The sequence below is a fragment of the Carassius gibelio genome, chromosome B15, assembly GCF_023724105.1.
Source record: "Carassius gibelio isolate Cgi1373 ecotype wild population from Czech Republic chromosome B15, carGib1.2-hapl.c, whole genome shotgun sequence".
NCBI lineage: Eukaryota > Metazoa > Chordata > Actinopteri > Cypriniformes > Cyprinidae > Carassius > Carassius gibelio.
Window position 1 is genome coordinate 14,612,852 of NC_068410.1, and position 24,551 is coordinate 14,637,402.

General features: G+C 36.5%; 3 protein-coding genes across 6 annotated transcripts in view; 2 read left to right on the plus strand and 1 right to left on the minus strand.

Annotated features, from left to right (window-relative positions):
• LOC127972272 (serine/threonine-protein kinase ULK2) overlaps positions 1-8,122 on the minus strand; it is a 28,967-nt gene extending 20,845 nt beyond the window's left edge. Inside the window, exons 1-3 of one of the 3 annotated variants that reach the window (XM_052575667.1) lie at positions 7,068-8,122; positions 4,656-4,748; positions 4,139-4,180 (exon numbers count right to left, since the gene is read on the minus strand). In XM_052575667.1, coding sequence (XP_052431627.1) covers positions 4,139-4,180; positions 4,656-4,748; positions 7,068-7,157 — 225 coding nt within the window. In that variant the 5' untranslated portion in view covers positions 7,158-8,122. The remainder of the gene's footprint in view (positions 1-4,138; positions 4,181-4,655; positions 4,749-7,067) is intronic. The other 2 variants (XM_052575669.1, XM_052575668.1) reach the window with 2 other exon arrangements.
• Positions 8,123-9,714: 1,592 nt separating this feature from the next.
• aldh3a2a (aldehyde dehydrogenase 3 family, member A2a) lies at positions 9,715-17,275 on the plus strand. Of its 2 annotated transcripts, XM_052576436.1 has the most exons (12): positions 9,815-9,844; positions 10,236-10,448; positions 11,049-11,237; positions 11,321-11,552; positions 11,722-11,804; positions 13,238-13,446; positions 14,972-15,089; positions 15,168-15,309; positions 15,386-15,552; positions 15,618-15,717; positions 15,787-16,025; positions 16,952-17,275. In XM_052576436.1, exons 3-12 carry the CDS (start codon positions 11,076-11,078, stop codon positions 16,967-16,969), a joined length of 1,470 nt encoding a protein of 489 aa, XP_052432396.1. In that variant the 5' UTR covers positions 9,815-9,844; positions 10,236-10,448; positions 11,049-11,075; the 3' UTR covers positions 16,970-17,275. The 2 variants fall into 2 exon arrangements, with proteins under 2 accessions (XP_052432397.1, XP_052432396.1); XM_052576437.1 differs by lacking the exon at positions 10,236-10,448 and having other exon boundaries at positions 9,715-9,844.
• A 30-nt stretch (positions 17,276-17,305) lies between these two features.
• On the plus strand, positions 17,306-24,071 carry aldh3a1 (aldehyde dehydrogenase 3 family, member A1). Its single transcript, XM_052576434.1, has 10 exons — positions 17,306-17,555; positions 18,987-19,168; positions 19,297-19,528; positions 20,434-20,519; positions 20,618-20,826; positions 21,170-21,287; positions 21,409-21,550; positions 21,642-21,808; positions 21,896-21,995; positions 22,295-24,071. Exons 2-10 carry the CDS (start codon positions 19,013-19,015, stop codon positions 22,561-22,563), a joined length of 1,479 nt encoding a protein of 492 aa, XP_052432394.1. The 5' UTR covers positions 17,306-17,555; positions 18,987-19,012; the 3' UTR covers positions 22,564-24,071.
• The last annotated feature ends 480 nt before the right edge of the window (positions 24,072-24,551 follow it).

Genomic DNA, 24,551 nt, shown 5'->3' on the forward strand with positions numbered 1-24,551 from the left:
CCATCCCTTTGATCTCCTTACAAATTTCCCTTTCCTTACAAATGTACATGTTCTCTGCATATCTGAACAAAACTTCTCTGTTTCTTCAAAGGATAGTTTGAAGAATGTTTCAACTGATTTTATTCATACAATGACAATCAGTGGTGACAACAAACAACCTTCTTACACACCACTGACATAAATACATGCATCAATCAATCAATCAATCAATCAATCTGAATTTTGTGTATCACACAAAATATAACAATATGTAGACTTGGAATGAAGAAAAAAAAACATTATCGATTTTATTAAAAAAATTAAATAAATGCGCTATGCTTCTAGGCTGTAGAATTTTCTATACATCAATAAAACTATAAAATAATAAGTAAATAATAAAATAATAAGTAAATAATAAAATAATAACAATAATAATTGTTCATGTTATTATATTATTATTATTATATAGTCATTTTGATACTGAATCTAAACAAATTTAGCCTAATTGTGTAGCCCTATATGCACATCAAACCTGGAGCGTTACTATTAAATAAATAAGAAATATTACTATGTAAAAATAAATGTAAAAACTATAGTAAAAAAAAGTTACGTTAGTTTTTTTATTAAACTGTAGCCTTTGCGATTTTATGATTATTTATTGCATTTTTGGTTTTATTTTGACTAACTGTGCAACTCTAATGCTGTGTTCACACCAAATGCGGATATAGCATCTGGCGCGAATGATTTCAATGTTAAGTCAATGCAAAGGCACGTTTACGCGCGTCTGGAGGTCTCGTGGCACGAATGAGGCGTTTAGCGCGGCGCGGAAGACGCGAATTCGCCTCATTCGTGCGTCTAGTTCGCTCGAATGGCGCGAATTGACACGCGAATTGAATTGACGCAGCATAAGGATGAGCTGTAGGGTGAACTATCCCTTTAAAGGAAAAGCACAAGTACACCCGTGTCAGGCAGAAGAAGAATCACCACCCTGTTATTACAGCAGGTCTCCAGCCTCCCTCTGACAGGGCAGGGACATCACTGAATAGCGTTTGACTGGAGCTGCTCAGCTCTCACTGCAAGCCTGTAATTAAAATGGCTGCTGAGATATCTTCAGTTCCATTGGTACAGATCCCCATTGAGGAAGAGCTCAATAACGCTTCAACATCTCTATGTGTACATGCTCTAAACAAGCAGGCACGTGTGAAGTTGGACTAACGTTGGCATTAATCACAAGCAGCCTCCATTCACACTTCTGCATCATGTGGGTTGAGATCGTTATCGGAGCTGCAGGTCTGGCCCGGAGCGCTACCACACTGCATATGCTCCATGTGGCGTAGTGGGATCTGAGGGCCTCCTCTCTCAGTACAGCTTAAATGTGAAAGGGCAAGTGCTCCCCGTTGCTATGATTTAACTAGACACCTCTGGCTGGGTACAAAGAAACTCAATCCTCCTAACAACTTTAATGACAGTGGATTGTAAACAGTCCACGGTAGAGTAATTGGGCTTGGAAGGGAGCACCATCGATATTCCCCAGGGCTCTGTGCTGCCATCAGGAGAGGTGTGCTGGAGAAAGGTCACCTTTTTTCTGTAGTATATGCCTCTTGGTGCCCACTGAGGTAAATGGCCATATGTTTCATTTGAGGAGCAAACAAGCAGGTATCCACTTGCTTTGTATTTACAGCGCTTAAGATAGTGAGAGTGACAGATCTGCAAAGTGAGATAGTGAGTGAGTTCATTAAATCAAGAATGAAGGGCTATATTAGATTCAGAGATCCAAACTAATTTTGTGAGTACTAAACAAGACCACCACAAAGAACACTACTGCCTGCCATTGGGGTAAAAGGATTTAGTGTAATTAGAAAAGTATTTAGTATAATTGTATTATAACTTCATAAGGTGTAAGCTGGAAAATGAAAAAATGTTTTCATAAAAAAGTGCTTGAATAATATATTAGGATTTTTAAACCAATTAATTGCAATAAATTTCATTCAAAATAAACGTTTGTGTTCACATATAAATACATGTATGTATTTAAGATTTTGGGGGAAGTCATGGCGGTTAGACTCCTAACCCTAGGGTTGTGGGTTCAAGTCTCGGGCTGGCAATACCACGACTGAGGTGCCCTTGAGCAAGGCACTGAACCGCAGCATAAATGGCTGCCCACTGCTCTGGGTGTGTGTTCAGTGCTGTGTGTGTGTGTGTGTGTGTGTACTTTGGATGGGTTAAATGCAAAGCACGAATTCTGAGTATGGGTCACCATACTTGACTCAATGTCAAGCCACTTGCAGGTTTTTTTTTTTTCACTTTTACGTGTGTGTGTGTGTATTCATCTTATGTATGATTTATATTATATATGAATATACATATATATTACATATATTTATTAAATATATACATGTATGTGTATTTATGTATACATCATGTAAATATATTCAGTATGCATATGTATTTATTTTATATATGATATATATATATTTATCATATATGAAGATACACTGTTTATCTCATTCTTTTAGTTGGCTGTGACAGGTAGTACAGGTATATATATATATATATATAAATCATGTAGTATTTATTTTTTATTCAATATCTCTATTTTTTGTTATTAATGTGCTGGTTTTATTTTATTTTTATTCAGATGGAACAGTAGCTCTTGAAATGTAAAGATTGTCACTGAACACCCACTATAGAGCACCTTATGGTAATGTTTGTTTGCATTGCTTTATGGATTTCGTAACAATAATTGTTCACATAGAGTACAGAGAGTATGTTTATGACTGCATATCATTTCTGATGCAAATACTAACCAAATACCCTCCCTGCACAAACCCATGTGAGTATACTACATGATTCAGATATCGGTGTCTTTTCCTGGAAGAAGAACAGCTGAAGTACGGAGGGGTGGAATGACTTGAATCTTGCAGGGTAAATTAAGATCTTCCACCTTGGTCCGACTGACCATGTGATTCAGAAGCCAGGAGTTAGCAGATCTCAGCATCGCACACATGCATTTACAGTCGCCTGACTACAAGCGACGGAGCATGCATGTCTCCAAACACAGCTGATGAACCGCTACAGCACGTCACCACTGACACCTACTTCTCAATTTCAGCACAGAGAGGAAAAACACACCTCGGCCCGAATGGGACAGTTTGGTACTACCTGTCACAGCCAACTAAAAGAATGAGATAAACAGTGTATCTTCAAGAACAATCAGCGAAATGAACCGAAACGACTTGTAGTGCACTCAGACCTCTCTGCCCTTGCAGGAGAGATAGATTACACATGAAAACACTCTTCTCCTCAAGTGTCTTCCTGGAGTAGACCAAAAGTCTTGCAGCGTTCAGCACAAAACTGATACAGACAAGCAGGTTTAACTGAAGAATGAGGGGTCCTGCAGGTCGGTGTCGGGTGGGAGTGTTATATAAGCATGCTGCGTGGGAAGAGCAGGATATTTAACAACTCTCTTCACTATATTGGGAGGCATTACATGTCAAAGGTGTATAGGTGACTGAATCATAACAGCCATAATTAAACCCACAGCTTGATCCTGCCATAGACATCAACATCCTTTCAGAACAGTGCCTGCTCTGTCAGCCGAGGGTTTGGACCAATGAAATGGCAGCCCACACCATTCCAGAGGAGACAAACCCACCCCCTGTATGAGCCTGCTGGTGGGATGCAGAAGGAGGAGCGCTGGATACTGATGGATGAATTAGCTTGCTAACAAAACAGGCTGACTTCTGACATTTTCTGCATGGTATGCAGCAGTCAGCCCCAAGGATGCTGAGAAATAATCTTATTTCCTTCTAGCCAGTGACATTATTCTCTAACATGCACTGTGAGGGACTTACTAAGGGTTGCACACAATGTATTTTTGCATTAGGATTTATGTAACTGCGATTAATGACCGCTCTAATGACTTTAGTAGCATTAAAAAAAGATATTCTCAAAGTGGTCTCATGCAATGTACAGCAGGGGTTAGTCAAGAACAGATCATGTGACTTATCATGTGAATGGTGATGTTATATAAGAACTGGGCCAGTCCCACAGGCCCTCACAGCTCTTAGTGGATAGTAGCACAGCACTAACAGCTCTAGGCACCAGAGTAAGTACGGATAAAGCATTCAGAGATTATAGCAATAAAAGAGTGCATTACCTGGACATCATACAGCGCCACAATGTTCTCATGTTGGAGTTCCTGTAAACAAAAAATAAACACGGCCTATAAATACTGTGGCATTGTAAAGATAATATACGAATAAAAGACAGATGCATACTGTAATATAAAGTATTATTTTAAAAATTGCAAATATAATAAACAATATTTGTAAAAAATAATGCACGCTACAATCAGAAAACCTTTTTGAAAAAGATTTATTATAAATGTAATTTATTTCTGTGAGGGCAAAGCTGAATTTTCAGCATCATTACTCCAGTCTTCAGTGTCACATGATCCTTCAGAAATTATTCTATTATGCTGATTCGGTGCTCAAAAAATATTTCTTAATATAATCATTGGTGAAATCAGCGCTGCTTAACATTTTGTAGAAACAGATATAAAGTTTATTTTTTAAAAAAAACATCAACGACAACCCTGATTTGAAATAGAAATCTTTTTATCATTAAATAAATAATGTATTATTATTTTTTTTAAACAAACAATGACAGCTTACCTTTAAAATTTTGATTTCTTTGCCAAGCAGAATCTGAGATTTGGAGAGATTCTTTTTGTTTATACTCTTGATGGCGACCTCCCAATCAGCCTTCTGCAAATATCGCACAAAAGAGGGCAATTATTATCATTAGGCAGGATGGCAGAGGAGGGTTACACGGCCTAATTACATTACTATGAATCCTACAAAGCATTTACTTCTTACATTTTAAGAATTAGAGTTGAAATATTGACTGTTTAACCCTGTATGTGGGAGTCTTTGGTTGAATACACACTAACATTTGCTTCAAAAGCCAATTATTTTATGCTTCATCCATTCTGCATCTATTTCTCAACTTATGACCTGGTAACCACATAAAGCGGAGAGAATGATTGGGATTTGAGCCTTTGGGAAGGACATTTGTGTAAGGTGGGATTCCACAGGGCCACTCACTAGCTTAAAGAAACTGTGTCCGCAACTCAGGGTGGAAATCCACGAATAGAACGATGCTTTTCATGTAAATGTAGGTTAATAGGAGATGTTCCTGCGGCACACTGTGCTGTAGCCAAATGCTGGCAGCACGCAAGAGCGGCTGCGTTCATCTCGCCTCGCTGAAAAACCAACTCAGCCAAGCGTGGTGAAGGCAACCCAGAGAAAATGCTGCTGGCTTCTATACTGACCCCATTCAGTAGATGAGCATTCAGAGTCTCTGCTTTTAATATCACATCTAATCAAGGAATGAGAGACTGAATGCACAACATAGATGTCTAATTTATGTCCTGTATCATTCTAGAATGCATCGATCAGCGGACATAAGCATGTGTGATTATCGTATATTTGTAGGATGAAAATAACTGTCTCACTGGTAGTATTGAGTCAGCTGCTTTGGATGAGGTAGGTGATCATAAATATGTATCAGCTTACTCCTGCTATATATAGTCACAGGCTGATATTGTACTACATATTGTGCATACATTAAGTATTACCTCAAAGAAACATACAGTGTATATGCAACATGCAGAGATAACAAACTGCAATGATCAACAGATCCACAATAAATCATTGACCAGAGGTATGGGCCAATATTAGCATTTGATCTGATTAGAATAGGTTTTTCAATTGTACAGTTGAGTGTTCTGATGCCTGATTTTCATTCTACATTCTAGAGTGTTTTAATGCTGTTAAAGTCAGTATGAAATGGAAATAAATTTCATTTCTAAATGCATGTTATTGATTTTGGGGGGAATTTATCTGTGCACACATTACAGTTTTTATATTTTTTGACCTTTTCTTTTTTAATTAAAATGTCCAAATTCAATCTTGTGGTGAAAAAAACAGGCTCCTCTATGGTGACATATGTTGGACTTCTCCAATCCCATTCAGATCAGTCTTCATCCAATCAACGACTGCTGGACTGAACCAAGACCCTGTTCTAGGCCTATATTGTTTCTTTTTCTTTTTTTCATTTGTTTCACTCGGGTGTATTTCAGATCTGAGAATATAAGAATATGAGAATATTATCAGATCAGCTACAAACTTTTCTATCAGAATATTCCCACCAGTCAGAATGAAACATCACAAATGAGATCTTTTTCATTTCTCTGTAGTTTCTCAAAGACACCAATGAGATAACATAGAGAAACTGGAGATGTAGCATGCTTCTCAGATGTTTCTCATGAGAAAACGACCCAGTAATCTCAGGTGTCTCATGTTTCAGATGAGATCTCAATGATGGAGGCCTCTTTTCCTAAGATTTGTACCAAAGTCTCCAATTCAAATCCCAACAGTTACTATTATTCCATCGTATCAACTCAAGATGCTTGTTTATTAGTTTCTAATAATTTCACTATTTTAAAGTGAATATTTTATATATAGGCCTACTGAATATTTTATAGTGGTATTGAAAATGAATCTAATTACTATTGGACTAGTAATAAAAGAAAACACTAATAACAAACACAGACACTCGTTAATTTGTGCAATGATGTTTTGGCTTGCAAATGTCCTCATAACATCAAGTCAGTGTGTTTTGTGCATTTAGGCAATGTAAAAATCAAGCACAAAATCCTAACACACTGTGGGTTCCGTCCCTCCGCCCAAACCTACAAGTAGACCGGTCAGTCCTATTGACGTCAGACGGCTGTTTTATGAATGAATGACTCCAGCAGTATGTGGCCTATTCTAGCACACGTTACATAAAAACAACCCACGCTTTCTAGTCAAGAACTGCTATGACTGAGAGATGTGCAAAAATGACAATGCATGCACAACACAAATCTATATTTCCCTATTAAAATGCATTTAATACATGTAAATTTGAGATTTAATGCCTCTCTTCCTGGGATGCAAATAGGATAAACTAGACAGATTTTCAGTGAATAATGATGCTCAGCCGCAGGGGCTCGCGCCAGTCATGCGCTTATTTTACATTACCTTTTTATGTCTTCCCTTGAAGACGACTGCAAAGGCTCCGTGTCCGACGAGGTCCTTTCGGCTGTACTCAAAGTCTCCCACCGTCTCCATTTTTTTGGCAGGTGTCCGGTGATACACAACAGCTTGTGATGGAGAGGCTGTGAGGGACAAGTTCTTCAAACTCGCGTTAATCCAGACGACAGTCTGTCCGAGAACCCAGGCATTCCCAAATTATCAATACGAAAGACGACACTTGAGAGTTTCCCAGTTGGCTGGCTTAAAATCAAGAAGACGTCAGAATCAAAACAAAGGAAAAGCTAAATGTGAAGTTTACTAGCTGACGTTAGGTGCGCAGGATGCACGTAACTCGCTCCGTTGTCGCTCTCTGACCCCGTTAACAAGACGCTAGCTAAAAGAAATAGCTATTGATAAATCTCAAACCTATATAGTTTCCAAGCTACATGATGTCAGTTCAGTTTAAAGGGAAAGAAAGAGCTGCAAACGCCCTCTGTCTCTTACTGTGAGAGTGCCTCGTTAACTCAATAGCGGCGCGGAGGGTCATTGAGTTTCCCATCGCTAGCTGGCTGAAAATGACAGCCAGAGGAAATCCAACACTATTTACAATTACAACAGCAGCAGATAAATCGTAATAAATAATAACTAGATGTGTTCCGACATCTAAGTTAATTTACATATAGACAAGCAGTGCCGCTTATATAATGACAGGTCAGTTCCTAAAAGACGCGAGCGTTCCTATTCGCTTGATGCAATGGTCATCTGTCCTTCTGCTTCTATTGCACTCTCCTTCAAATCCATATGATAGTTAATGGTACACCATTTCTTCAGTTCACCCCTCTGTCCTGCTTTCGATCTCGCGGGACAATGCAGGAAAACATCAGTGTGTCAGTTTTAAGAGACGCAGGAAAAGACGTTAAAAGCACGATCCGTTACGAGAAGGGGAATTAACGTCTGTCTTCAGTTCGTTCTGAGAGACTGACCATGATCGCAGCTTGCTGCATTACAATGACAGAGCTCTTACAGGAGAAGACCATCATAGCGTGTTCCTCCGCGCACACGAGTGCTTTGCCCTCCGCCGCGAGAGATAGTCCCACTCGCGTCACAAAGCCTGAGCTCGACAGGAGAACACTAGGCTATTCAAAAGAGAAGAACTTTTTACGATGCTGTGAAAAAGCAAATATTTTTCATTTTCCACCAGAATGTAAATTAATTAGTACTTACGGAAGAAAGAAATATTAAGGGTTAAATTATACCTAATATGTTCAAGAAAAACATGCTTTTGAAATATTAATAATATTGAATAAAAACATAAACGTGATAAGTGCTCGACTCCAGTGCTAATTTATTTTTTATAGAACAAAAAAATATGACAGTGCTTGGTGCGCCCCCTCGCGGCGGCTGACTGTATGAATACGCAAATAAAAACAAAAATGTTTACTTTTGTCATTACAGGCCTCATTGGCATCCTCTGGTGGTAAAACAGACAGCATTTTTGTCGTTTTCCATTTCAATTATCCAAACATTCACAAATTAAGATACATTTACTTCAGCAGTAAAAAACATATAAAAAGTAAGTCAGCTTATGTTTAAAACAAGAAAATATATATAAATTGTGTGAAAACCTGAGGGGCTTCTTCGTGGAGGCTGTCGCTTTCATTTATGGGCCCTGTGAGCTTTCACAGCTGGCAGCTGTAATCAGGTTAGATAACACCTACATCTGCATCTCTGCCAAAACTAGAAGACCCAAAGATTTGGAAGAGCGCTACATGAAGAATGCTGCTGTTATTCCCGACATGCGACAAGCAGCCTCAGTCTCTTCAGTGGATGTGTGTCAGCTCCTCTGCACCAGCAGGAAGAGCCCGTCTCTATCCACGGCCACAGTGTACAGGGCTACCAGGACATTTACCACTCTGTTGCCGAGCCAATGATGAAGACATGCTGTGTTTGCCTCCATCCCTACAGCCTTGAGCTGGAATTGAAGATAAAGCAGTGCCTGTAGGAGCCCATCACTGCTGGAGACCAAGCAGCCTGAAGAATATATTCTCAACGCTAAACCTTCTCCATAGACAGGTCTCATCTGAGATAACAGATGAAGACAAAGCACCTGACTCTGGACAGCAGGAGGTTACCTGATGTTGAAGATCACAGTCTTATAATGATGGGAGCAATGTCAGAATCATCTGAATGGAGAAAAAAGGAAAAAAAAAAATACAGATTATATCAATGTATTGATGGAGGCATCTGTTTGAACATAACAAGGAAATTAAAGGTGTTACTGGTATCAGTGAACTAATGATCATGTGAATAGAGCTTAGAGTTTAGATCGAGGTAGTAGGTTTGTTTACATTTGCCAATGATATTAATGCTCAACCATTTTATATTTACTCTTAGTATAGGCCTATATCTAAATATCTATAATATCTTTATCTATATATCTAAATATCTATATCTTTAATTTAAATTTAAACTTAATATCTCTTGATGTATGGTTAAAAGATGGGCATACAGTCTACAGTAGTTGTCAGTTGAGGTGAGTAATTATTTTTGATGTGAAACTGGGGATTATCAAATGTCTAAAATGTATAATCATCAATCGATTAAAGTATTAATTCATCATAAAAAGCCCTAAAACGAATTAGACTGCAAGGATGTTTTCCCACTCCAGCCCAGCAGGTGGCGGGAAGATGTTTCCCCCTGCTGATAGCACTGGTCCGCAATAAAACACTGAAGAAGAGGACCCCCGACGCTGGTTGATGGTGATGCTGTTGGTGTCTTCAGAGGTAATAATGTAATCTGTCAGTTTCACACATCTGAAAGCTGCCTTTTTGTCAGCAGCTTTGCACATTACAATCTTGCCAGTTATTATTATCGTAATGTGACAGATGTAAAATGTACATAGAAGTTGCACTTCCCTTAAAGTGTGGAAGACTTAAGGATTAAACGTATTTTCCCCACAAATACTAGAGGGAGGTAAAAAAAAATCCACATTTAATTCATAAAATTGAATACTACGTTTTTCCACACGTTGAAATCACGACGCAGAGATTTTCTCTCTGAAGCACAAAGCTCTGTTAACTTGTTTAATCACAATTTTCTTAATGTGCCGATTATGTAGGACTGTAAACCAAATGTGAAATTAAACAAAATTTTTTTGTTCTTGGTTTACTGAAGTCGTCCCCAGCATTTGAAAAAACCACAAAACCGAGGTAAAATTATATGAACGAATCGTTTAGTAAACCGATTCAATGAGATGATTCAAAATCCCGAACTCCAAAAAGTCCGACAAACTCCTCCCACCGGAATTACATAACCAGAGGTCGTCGTCCTAGAAAATCCACATGGAAAAGACAATTTAGACAACAGCTGAAGTAAACAAGAATACATGTAAGTTCTTTCAACAATCATACAGTGTTCACATTTCTGCTTATAGACCGTACAGCTTTCATGCAGGTTGAGTATTACCCTAAATACATTTGGGTCAGCTTAAATTGTTATTGAATGCTTCTTTATCATGATGATCTAAAAAGTATGCACTTTAGTCCAATGAATACAACTTTTTTTTTTAACCCTCTGGGGTCTGGAGAACTTTTCACATTCCCTGACATTTGTGCTTTTTTCAGTTTCTTAAAAACATATGAATAGCTAAAGTTTAATAACACTGTATTCATGACGAACTGGGCTGCACAATTACTCCAGTACTTTACACCCCTGGACATCAGCTATCAAAAGAGACCTGACAAAGTAATCTTTCATGTAAATTTAACTGGGATTCCAATCCAAATGTCATAAACGTACATACGTTTCATGAGGGTATATAGTACATCATCTGAAATATAATGGCCTTTGTGAAATATGCATGCTGCATTGAATTAGAATGGCATTTTTACTGTTTTTCTTTTGAAACTGACTTTCTTTTTTTATTATTTTTTTAGTAAAGAGTATTATTTGCTCAAATTTGTTTTATTAAATCTTCTCTGCTTGTAGGATCACAATCTAGACTGACTTTCCACAATGTCTCGGGAGCAGCAGGCTGTCCAGCATGCCAGGAAGGCTTTCTTAACTGGAAGATCTAAACCCCTGGACTACAGAATTAAACAACTTCAAAACTTCAAGCGATTCATTAAGGAAAAAACAACAGACATTGCCAGTGCCATGAGAAAAGACCTCCATAAGGTGAATCAAAAGTGCAATCTCTGCTTGTTTTAACTGGAATCGGATGTCTGTTTGTATTGAACTTAATAGCTGTGTTTTCACAGACTGCTAATGCAACACAGTTGTTTGAGATCCTTGGCTTGGAGGGAGAAATCAATCTGGCTGTCAGCAAGCTGGCTGAGTGGGCAGCTCCTCGTCCTGTGAATAAAAACCTTCTCACCATTGCAGATGATGTGTACATACAGCCAGAGCCTCTTGGTGTTGTGCTTATCATTGGGGCATGGAACTATCCAATAACAGTTACCCTGCAGCCCCTTGTGGGTGCCATTGCTGCAGGTAAAGCACAAATCTGCTGTTTGTTGAAACTGTCAATATGGCATGTAATTATTACTATTTTAAAAGGTAAAAAAAGACCATAAAATGTCTTTATGTGAGGAACAGATGTAGCTATTCACTAATATTCTCTTTATCGTCACATCTTTCTTTGATCTTTTTGTTTCTGTAGGTAATGCTGCAGTTGTGAAACCTTCAGAAGTGAGCTCCCACACAGCCAAAGTTATGGAGCTCCTGTCTCTCTACCTGGACCCTGTAATTCTTCATTCAATGACATTGTCCTTTTTAAAATGTTATTTTCATTTTATTTGCTTAGTTCTAAGCTTAAATGGATATCTCACCAAAAAATGTAAATCTTGTCATTTATTACTCATTCTTATGTCGTTCCAAACCCGTAAGACGTGTTTTATCTTTGGAACACAAATTAAGTTATTTTAGATTATAGAGCTTTCTGACCCTGCATAGACAGCAACGCAACTGACATGTTCAAGGCCCAGAAAGGGAGTAAGGACATTGTTAAAATGTTCCATCTAGGGATGTCAAAAAAAAAAAAAAAATTCAAATATTCATCGAATTTAAATTAAAAATATACATTCGAATGCAAAAACGTTGCTTTTGAATATTAGGTGTGCGTCGGGCAGCCTTATCAGTGGAGCATGAAATGCGATGACGATGTAAGTGTCATTACATTTTAATGCTTTTGTTAGCCTGTCCAGTTGAACCCACTAAATTTCATTCAAAATTTACAGAAAAAGAGAACATTCAGTGTGGGGAAGATGTTGTTTATGTCATAATCGATTACACAGAAGGCATATTTATTGCATTTTCTAGAAGGACATTTATCTGTGTAGCATTTGCGTCTCGCCCAAGAGAGCTGCATATTTATAAAATAAATGCAAGTTCAACTCTTAAAAAAAACATGTCTCAAGACTTCAAAAAGTTTTTAAATGAAGAAAGTACTCTTTCTGATTGGTTTTTGGTCCTTTGTATTAAACTATACATACATACATGATGCCATTTTGTTTCTAATTTAAGCAACTTTATTAATACAACGTTAACAATGTAAACATTATTTAAAACAGTATGCACTTATTTCAAAGATAGTTGTTATTTTATTATGCTTTAAAGAAACATACATAAAATTTTACTCGATGTGCCCTCTTGTGGCCTTAGGAGAGGGAATCAAAAGTTTTTCCCTCCTTACATGAAATTATGCCCTTTAAATTTTAATATAATTCTAACATTGATAATATTTAAGTTACAATTTAAATGTTAGTTTTTCAGCTATTTTGACGACCCTAGTGACATCAGTAGTTCAAGAATACATTTTGTGCCCAAAAAAATAAAATAAAAATTAAGTTATAATAACAAGCCATCATTTTTGTTTTCTTAGCGCACAAAAAGTATTGTCGTAGTTTCATAAAATTACAGTTACAACCACTGATGTTACATGCACTATATAAGCAATGTCCTTACTATTTTTCTGGTCCTTTAACATGGTAATTAAATTGCAGTCTACAAGGGTCAGAAAGCTCTCAGATCTCATTAAACATATCTTAATTTGTGTTCTGAAGATGAACAGAGGTTTTCAATGTTTGGAACAACATGAGGGTGAGAAATAAATGACAGAATTTTCATTTTTGGGTGAACTATCCCTGTAATTCTACAATCTCTATTATTGTGTTCAGGAGATGTATCAAGTGGTGACAGGAGGGGTTGCAGAGACCCAGGAGCTTCTGAAGCAGCGTTTCGACCACATCTTCTACACCGGGAGCAGCACGGTGGGGAAACTGGTGATGGAAGCTGCAGCTCATCATCTTACACCAGTGACTTTAGAACTGGGAGGAAAAAGCCCCTGTTATATTGACAAGAACTGTGACATCAGAATTGCCTGCCGGTGAGTCTGCCATGAGTTATATAAACCTAAAATAATCAAACATATAAAAGAATAATAATATATGTAGGGAATAATTGAAGACTGGCCATTGAATTATAAAAATAAAAAAAAGCTGCGTATTTGTTGCATGGACGGAGCAGAAAGTGTCTAAATCATATGCACAGTTCCTTTGAATGATAAATGTGTTTTAACAATGCTGATGAACCGAAAATATGAGGGAAACACTTAAAATAACCACATCATTAATGAGTGCAAGGTTTATCTGATAATCAGATGCATGAAAGTAGCATTTGTTGCTATAGAAACAGACATCGAGCACGTTTTCTCTCAGAATCATTCGATGATGGAGAGGAAAAGTTACAACAGTTACTATACCATTTTATTCTGTATAAATGAGATAAAGAAGTTTACTCATTGAAAGAGAAGTGATCTCGCTCTCATAGACGTGCCAGGCTATATCTGCAGCTAAACTGAATAAAAGCAGAATGAACTGATGAAACATTAAGAAAAAAACCCACAATAAATTAAATTTATGAATGATGTAGTGCTAATTGACATATCATTTATTACAGTACAGAAACTATAAAGTATATTTTCTGTGCAGAAAATTAAAATAATAGATAATTAAATGTAGTAGCCTATATAAAACAATCATAAAATTGCCATTAGGAATAAATTATCGATTACAAAGTATTATTGTCGAGCAGTGTATTTGATTTCTTACAGCAAATTAAAAAAATTATAAAAAAAGAAGAGAATTCATTGAAAAAAAAATAATAATTATGAAAATACATAGGCGACATACATAAAATGATGACATTTGTCACTTCAGAAATGATGGCTTACGTCCCTGGTGTGTTGAAATGTTAGTTGATACATAATACATTTAAAGCTCTTTTTTTTTTTCAAATCTTGGCTTACATAAATTTTTACGTATGCCATGTCATGCCATAGCACCATTAAACTAGCATCTAACAATGGACAAAAATGTATTTATTTTTTTTAAAGGCTGCTGTGTAATTTGCCCCCTGACTAAGCATTTAAAGAATTTAGGGGAAGCATTGAAATAATCCTGTGAATTCACTTAAAGAACGCAGAATCGAATCATTATAATCAAATTGAATTTAATTTAATTGTGAATCGAATCGAATTTAATCATTCTAAATTTGCTAAAATTGTTCTAGAATCGATAACCTATGAATCGTGAATAGAATCGAATCGCTGCCTACCCAAAGATTCACAGCCCTTATAAAATGTAATTTTTGTAGGAAAAACGTGGTAATATTTTGTCATTTGTATCCTATTGCTTGTTATATTTATTTGCTCGCTCAGTGTTTATGTGGGTGTGGGTTCTTTTGCTGTAATAAGCTGTGAAGATCTTTAATATAACTGAAATCATTCTGAGTAGTGATATGGAACTCTAATGCAGTCAAGACCTGTTCTGAACCTTTGAAGTAACTAAAATAATAATTCTGAGGCAATTTACTCAGTTTAATGCTGCTTCCCAATGTTCTTGCATCCTTAGCCGCATCACTTGGGGGAAGTACATGAACTGCGGCCAGACCTGCATTGCACCTGATTACATCCTCTGTGAATCCAGCATTCAAGACAAAGTGATTAATGAGATCCAGAAATGTATCCAGGTTTGTTTTTATGTAGATGCTATTGCTCTTTTGACAGTGGGACCTTTTGTCTTCATTGTCTTATTTATTTTCTTGCAGGAGTTTTATACGAATGACCCCAAGAGCTTTGAAGACTATGGCCGAATTATTAACCAGCGGCATTTTAAGAGGATAATGGCACTTACAGAGGGTAGCACAGTGGCTATTGGAGGAGACAGCGATGAATCAGAGTGTTATATTGGTATGCACTCATTTAGCAAAAGTTAGGGAAATATGTAATGCTGTCATGTATTCATGAGCTTTTCCTTGTGCTTCAGCTCCTACTGTTTTGAGGGATGTTACACCAGGATCTAAAGTGATGCAGGAAGAGATCTTTGGGCCAATTCTACCCATCGTTATTGTTAACGGCTTAAAAGAAGCCATTCAGTTCATCAACGAACGAGAAAAGCCTTTGGCACTCTACATTTTCTCTTCCAGTAAAAAGGTAGAGTCATGCATTATTTCCACCAACAGTAAAACAGCAATTGAACATTTAGTATTTCTTCGCAGATCATTAAACAGATGATATCAGAGACATCTAGTGGAGCTCTGGTAGCCAATGACTGTCTGGTGCATTTCACCATAAGTGATTTGCCTTTTGGTGGGGTTGGTGAGTAACTTTAGTCTTTAGTCTTCTAAATCGGCAGAAAAACATTTATTTATGATGTAATTGTAACAGGGAATAGTGGAACTGGTTGCTACCATGGCAAATACAGTTTCGATCAGCTGAGTCACCTTCGCAGCTGTCTTATTAAGAAGCTGAACATGGAGGGAGTGAATCAGATGCGCTACCCACCCCATACAATGGAGAAGTTACGCTGGGCCCGTGTTTTACTCTTGAAGCAAGTTAATCTGGCTCGCTGGCGTCGGGTGGCTCAGGTTGCTATGTTTGCTGCACTGGCAGCCTTTGTGGTGCAGGTGAGATGTTCCTTCAAATGGGTAAATTTAGTAAATAAGAACCAAATATAATGTTTCCTACAGGATATTTCATATTAGGCTGTTTAAAAGTACTGTATGCATACATAGTACATATACATTACCAATCAGAAGTTTGGGGTTGGTGATTTTTTGTTTTGTTTTTGTTTTGTGTTTGGCTAAAAACAGTAATATTCGGGAATTTAATATGACCGTTTTAAAAAAAATGTAATTTATTTCTATGATTTCAACAACCATTATTCCAGTATTCAGTGTCACGTAATCCTTCAGAAATCATTGCATACTGATTATTTTTCTCAGGAAACAGTTCTTATCAACATTGATAACAGTTGTGCTGCGTGATATTTTGTGGGAACTGTGCTACATTTTTCAGGATCCTTCGATGAACAGAAATTTTAAAAGGACAGCATTAATTTCAAATGTTTTAAAACAATGTTAAAGTCTTTACTGTTTTAATTTATTTAGTGCATCCTTGTTGAATAAAAGTATTAATTTTCCACAAAAAAAGAACCGTTACTTTAATATTGTAGTGTTTATAATCTTTTTATAATATTTGATGCTGTTTGAAGTAGTACAGAAAGCCTCTGTCCCTGTGAAAGAATCACTCAGCTGAAGATTTTGTTCCCCTTTTAATAAAAGTAAACTGAGCAGCAAGAACATTGCAACATATGGCCAAGATGTTTCCCCCAGCTGTTAGATGGAAAAATCTGTTCCTGTTCATATGCCTTTAAATATCTGTTTTATTGTTCCTAGGTAAACTATAAAATAGAAGCCTTTGACCTTTATACTCCAGATTGTTGTAAATTAATTTTTCTTATTTAGTCTTAAATTACATGTACCTTGATTTGACCTCCTGTTGTAAAGTATTTCTCATGAAATCGTTTAATTTGTGTTTTTGTGCTTTGCAGAGGTTTTTGCGGCGATGAGGACAACCTGAAGAATGTTAATATGTCCAGCACTCATCGTTTAAACAGAAGAGCCTCTTATGATCTTGTGCACTCTTTTGAATTCGATCATATAGATTCATGTCTTTATTGTTGCTCGGACTTCTGTTAATAAGTAATAATCATATGCTCTTATAGGTACCATAGAACTCTTGGTAATGTTTTATAATAGCTTTAATTCATTAGTCACTAGAAAGCATTATAAAATGAAGCAAAAACAAGTTTTATCACCTGAATTATATAAAATGTATAAAAGCTACAATAAATGAACCCATGTTTTACTATTAATAGTGATTTTTTTTTTTTTTTTTTTTTTTTTTTTTTTGCATATTGATTAAAAGTCATCGCCTGTGGTAGGCTACACCCACTTCAGCAGCTCTACTTTATAAAGAGTAGATAATGTACTATCGTAAGTGGACCTGTGTCCTATAGGGTTAACTGTACCGATGCGCCGCCCTCTGATGAACAGAATATAAACGCTGCTGGCACACGTTCTGATTTGCCGTGACATCACCCCACTGGAACCGCCAAGCATTCCGCTAATCTGAACCTTTACAAACGAGTTGATGTAAGTATAAAGACGAAATAGGAAGTGAGTTTATATGTTTACAGAATGGTTGCATGACTCTTACAAACAGATTTCCTAATGTATACATTTTCTGTGTTCACGCGACCGACTGATTTTCTAAACACGAACAAACGGAGCTTTAGTTTCGTAAAATGTAAATAATGTTGTAGTATCTCCATAAACGTGCAGCTTGTTTTGAACTCTCTTATTCCCAGCAGTAACATTTGTGACCAACTTTTGAGTTTTTTAAAGAGTCTAAAAGCTTTCTTGGTGAATTTTAAACCGACATGTCAACTAAGAGTCACTTTGTTTAGATTTTTGTGTAACGTTACATTCATTTGTTCATGATTTCTAAACGGTCACGTGACCAGAACTGTCTACTACGGTGTTCACTAATAAAGTCTGTGTAAAAACTCAATAAAACAAGTTATAATACAGATACAACTACACTATTTGATGTATATATTTAAATGCTAGTTAATTTAATTAGACTAACTGTGTTTCATATATATCACGAGCACGATGTAAACATGTCAGTTATCATTTTTTTATAAGTTAGTTGCCAAATAAAGACTGGTCTTATTGAGTAGCTACATGAATGGACTTCATAGCTTTTCTATTAGTGCAAAGCTGAATAACCGATAAATTGTTTTCTTTTTCTCTGAAAGTTATAGCAAAGATGGTATTTTGTTGAAAACTGTACATTTGTGTATTTAAAATTTAATTAATATGATTATAAAATGATAATGCCTAATTTTTTACCACATATTTAAAAAATATAATAATCAAATCAAAGTTGGGGGGAATTTTGTTAACTATGAATGAATGAATGACAAAAGTTTAATAATAACCAAACATTCTCAAAGTTGAGATGACCAACAAACTTGGTCCAGTAAATAATAGTATGTGATTTGGTGTCTGTCTCTTTTTTTTAAACCGAGAGCGAATAGCTTCGTTATTATTATTACTTTTGAAAAACTAATTTTATCCCAACAAAGCTTGATGATGAAAGGCAGAGGTTTGCAGGTATTTTATCTGTTAGTTACACATTAAGCAGAAAGAAAAGCCACACCAAACTAGATAAAGGTCCAAAACGTTGGCTTCAACAAATAAAAAAGGCATGACCTATGAATATATATACACATTTTCCATAACAAATTAAACAATAATTGGTCAAAGCCTGGCAATATACTGTATATACATATATCTATCTACAGATGATGTGTATTGGACACAACAAAAAAAACTGTAATGGCCAATGTATTTCCCAGAAAGCTGACATAATTTTGTTGGCAAATTCCTGCTCGTGATCAGTCTAAAGATGATCAGAATTGGCTATCCTCTGAATAGTCCCACAGAATATTCTGTTTTCTCATTGGAATTTGTGTTGACTTTTCAGAAATGTAACTTTTTTTCTGCTCAAACCTGCAGAAAATTTATAATTCAGACCTGTACAAATGGAGAAGCAGGTTGCTGATGGGTTGAGGGAAGTCTTCCAGTCAGGCAGGTCCAGACCCCTGCAGTACAGAAAACAGCAGCTCAGAGCCCTGCTCCGCCTCATCACTGAACGCCAAGAAGACATCGAGCAAGCTCTAAAACAAGACCTCAACAGGGTACGATGGTCATTTTGACCGTTTCCTTAAAAGCTGTAAAATCTGAATTCAGCAGCAACACTGAATTTTTTTATTGCCGTTAAAGTGTTACTGAATGTTAACTCTTTATTGACACTGTCAACAAACAGAATACATACAACACTTCACTCTTTGAGCTGATCAGCATCGAGAATGACATCAAGTTGGCGGAAAGCGAGTTGGGAGACTGGGCAGCTCCTCGGCCTGTGAAGAAGAATCTCAACAGCGCACTGGATGATGTTTACATAAAGCCTGAACCTTTGGGGGTTGTGCTGATAATTGGAACCTGGAACTACCCATGGGCCATGATCCTGCAGCCCCTGGTTGGAGCTATTGCAGCTGGTAGTAGGATTTTCTTTTACTAATTACAACTAACATGAAAAGATGTGTTCAGCCATGCTACTTCCACAATATAAAGCATGTCCAAACAGAAGAAAATGTTGGACAGGATTTGATTGTATCTGTTGGAAATAAATTGGATTATAAAACAATGATTCATACAGTAGGAGGTGATGAAAGTTGATAAAGTCAATACATTTTAGTGACAAGTGTAGGAAGGATTGATCTTGTTGTACAAGATCTGCTCAGCTTGTGCTGCTGGCATGAATGAAGCTTGCTCAGAATTACAGGAATTAGGATACAAGGTACAGTAAGGTCAGGAGAACCCTTGTAGCAGATCTAGACATGTGGTGCTGGGGAGGTGGAATGCTAAAGCTAATTCTAATGCTGTGCAGTACTGAGCTGGCTGAGGTTGGGATGGAAATAACAAGTTTGCATAAATTGGAATGAGAGATCCTGTTGCTAATAGCCTCATGGTTAGTGTGCTGACATACAGCGAAATTGTGGTGACCCGAGTTCAATTCCCATCTCAAAGTCCTTTGCCGATCCTGCTTCCATCTCTCCATTCCGGTGCTTTTCTGTTGTCTCCCAACTCTCCTATCTATAAAAGGCATAAAAGCCTATAAAAAAACGATGAAAAAAAAGGAATGAGAGATCAGTTGACTGCACTGCTGTCTTTGAACAACCAGTCAGCCTCATGTTTCATGACTAAATTATACATTTTTTTAAAGGATGAGCAAGTTGTCACATTTTGAAGAAAAATTAAATGGGAATAGGAATGTGGATTAATTGTCAATTTTCATTTCATGGTAACTTTTAATCTCTTGTAGCTCATTAAGAACTTCTCCAACACCAAATGAGATTTTATTTTTACACTGTTTTGTTTTCCACTTCTTTGTGTTGTTTAGGCAACGCAGCTGTGTTGAAACCATCAGAGCTGAGTGAGCACTCTGCTAGACTTATGAAAGAACTGCTTCCTCTTTATCTGGATAAGGTGCATAAACTCAGTTTGTTTCTGTAATTCAGTCTCATGTTTGTTGTTCAAGGTTTTTGAGAACGGCTTGTAAATTTTATTTAAAAAACTCATATTAGGAGATGTATCAAGTGGTGACAGGAGGGGTTGCAGAGACCCAGGAGCTGCTGAAGCAGCGTTTTGACCACATCTTCTACACCGGGAGCAGCACGGTGGGGAAACTGGTGATGGAAGCTGCAGCTCATCATCTCACACCAGTGACTTTAGAACTGGGAGGAAAAAGCCCCTGTTATATTGACAAGAACTGTGACATTGCTGTGGCATGCCGGTAGTATACAGTTTTCTGGGATAGTTTAGCCAAAAATTAAATTTAACATTTACTCCACTCTAGGTTCTTTCAAACCTGTTTGATTTTCTTATTCTGTGCAAAAATTTTTGATTTGTCTATGCAATGTAAATCGATGGGATTCAACATTATTTTGGACCCCACTGACTTTAATTGAAAGAAAAAGAAATCCACATGAATGTCTTTATGAGAGTGAGAAAATAATGACAGAATTTTCATTTTCAAGTCCTAGAATCTTAAGACTTTAGGACTTAAAACCTATAATTTAAAGATCTGGGAAACATTATCAGCTGAAATAACAGATTTCCAAATGTCTTCATATCAGGCGAATAACCTGGGGGAAGTTTGCAAATTGTGGCCAGACATGCATTGCTCCTGACTACATTCTGTGTGAGCCAAGCATCCAGGACAGAATAGTTGAAGAGATTCAAAAAACACTACTGGTGCATACTTCTTTAATATATATATATATATATATTATTTTATTATTATTTTATTTTTTTTAATTGTAGCCCATGTGCATGTTGATAGTAAGACATGACCTGGAATCTTAACTCATTTTAGGAGTTCTACCAGAAGGACCCTAAAAGCTCTCCAGATTATTGCCGAATCATTAATACACGTCACTTTGACAGAGTATTGGCTCTAATGAATGAATGCACCATTGCTCTTGGAGGAGAGAGTGATCGCTCACAATGTTTCATAGGTAAGGGACATGTTTGCTGCCAGTAATAAAGGCATGAGGTTTATCAGTTCTGATTAGTAAATCAAAAACGTGTATTTTTCTTCACCACCAGCTCCTACGGTTCTGAAGGATGTTTTACCCCATTTCAAAATCATGCAAGAAGAAATCTTTGGACCACTGCTGCCAATCGTCACTGTTAATGGCTTGAATGAGGCCATACATTTCATCAATGCAAGAGAAAAGCCATTGGCGCTCTATGTGTTTTCCTCTGATAAAACGGTATGTTTTTAGTAAAGCAGAATAAAACATAAATCTAAGTCCATTTCAATATGTCCAAGTGGAGTTTTGCTTTTATTTTTTCTCTAGGTGATTAAGCGAATGTTAACTGAAACCAGCAGTGGAGGAGTGACTGTTAATGATGTCTTGATGCATTACACTGTCAATAGCTTACCTTTTGGAGGTGTAGGTAAGCCAACCAAGAAGACGTAAAGACACTTAAGACAAATAATATTTAGGATGAATTTGCACTATTTCAGCTATTAAATTAGACCATTCTATAAATATGATTAGAAATCACTTAAATTAGGACATTGTATATAATGGTAAATACATACATATCAATATCTTAATTATTAAATAATATTAAATTACATTCAACTATTTTTATATTGGAATAACCAGCTCTTAAATAAGTGTATTGAATTGTGCAGTATATTGATCTGTTTGTCTCAACCTATTAATTTTTTCACTCTCACTCTTTTTAAGGAAACAGTGGAATGGGCAGATATCATGGGAGACACACGTTTGACCAGCTGAGTCACCATCGTGCCTGTCTCATCAAGTCTTTTGCTATGGAGGGTTTGAATGACGCTCGTTACCCTCCGCTAACAGCAGCCCGACTGCGCAAGGCCAAGTTTTTCATGCAGCATCGCATGTGCAGCTGTAGTGGGATATGTGTGTGGGCCATCATCGCAACCCTGTTAGCAATTGGTCTGCTTGTTGCCTTAATAGTTGTGCTCACTGTGCTGATATAAATACAAAAAAAAAAAACTTTTACAGCTTATAACATGGCATTGCTGATTTGGCTTTGTGGTCCAGGGTCACATATGTTCTTTCAATTGAAGTCGATACGTATTACATTGTATTTTGATTCCTATGCAATAGATTTATTCAAGGGAGGTTATTACACCCAAGAGCATTTTAGGAACGAAAACCTTAAAAGTGCTTTTTAGGAAAAACACGTTTATTTGGAAACAGACCATATCACTGACCATATTACATTATGGAAATTTGAATTGACACCCAAGGTAAAATTCAGTTCGTTACCACTTTGGGTGTGATTCATTTGATTCTAAGTAATGTTCTGTTGTCATTTGTATCATATTAATGAATTTTACTCATGGTTTTATACAGTTTGTTCAGAAATATGATGCGATTGTACTTCCTGTCACGGTTTATCTGTTTGGTTAATGAGTATTTCCCAGCAGACTGCCTTTTGGATCAAGCTTTGTTTAATTACTGAAGACTTTCCATTCCTCTAACAGTGCATGATTGTTCATAATCAGTGTTCCTTCCCACTTGCACAGGAGACTCCAGTTTGAAGCAACATTCTCCTCAGTATAATCTTAATCTCGTATAGCATACCTTAAGAATATTTTTACAAACATTAAATTTTTATCACTTTGATATAAAACAGTGTTTATAACGTACATTATCTTTTCAAATTTAGACACCTTTTCAGTTTATTTTCATCTTCTAAATACAATTAATAAGACATTTCTATGGATTTCTTCTACTCGTGTAGAGAATTTGACCTGCTGAATTGGGCAACAACTGCACATTTAGATCTTCAAACAAATTAGCATCAATCCTGTGATGCAGCAGTACAGTGCAAGCATTGTTCTCCATTGTTCCTGCTGTTATCCAGCTTATCTTCTTTATGCGGTGGAGAGCTTTAGCACAAGCTTTCATCTATATTTATGTTAACAAATGTTTACTTATTACAATTTCTTGTTGTTTTTATCTAACATTTTGTTATAATATTAGTACTGAAAACAGTCTGAGACACTTATCATTAAATCTGTTATAGTATTAGACAACATAGATCTCTGTATAATATTGACAGTCCAGTCATTTAAAATATATTATATTATATTATAGCGTTTAATGTTATAATGTCATGTGGATTTGTTGTCATCTATTTTTGTATTTGATGTTGATTAAAAATTTTTAGGTAACGCTTTCAGTATTGTTTAGATTACAACATTTGGACACATTTTGACCCCGTTTTAAATTCACATCTACAACTGCCCTCAATATCCAGCAGATGGCGCGCTCTCATAATTTAACATAAAAAAAAACCTGGATGTCTGCACCTTCATCAGCAAGATGTTGCCTTAATTATATCAATAAACTCTTCTTACCAGTGATTATTAGTCCTGCTGCTGCTCCATGCACTTTGTCCTCAATATATAATAATTGTGAAACCACTATGGCAGAGTGTCAAACACTCCTTTTCAACCAATAAATTGAATTATGAAAATCGTTGTTTGTCTCTCTTTGAATGAACGAGCTAAATCTAGGTTAATTTAATTGATTTATTATTTCATTCAAACACAAAAATCCTCCACTTGGAATTACAGGGTTCTGACATTTTTGTCAAAATTGAGCTATTCGCTTACATTAGGCTATGTGATAGATTTTTTATTATTAGGCTATTATTATTTATGTTGTGTAAATTTTTGGACTTTTTATTTAAAAAGCAAAAAGTTTCTGCCTGCTCAATCGAATGGAATTCAAAAACTTTGAAGCTCAATATATCAAAAAAGAAAGAAAGAAAGAAAGAACCTTATAATTCCAAGTGGACGAAACTGCAAAATCAAGTCTGTCCTGTCCTTTCCTTCGCGTTTGGTGTAACATTATTCCTCAGGCGTCTGTCTGTCAAAAAGCCAAAACATATTTGTCCATGAGTCCATTTTCTTTTCTTTCTTTTTTTCTTTCAGCTTTGCATTGGCTGTTACAC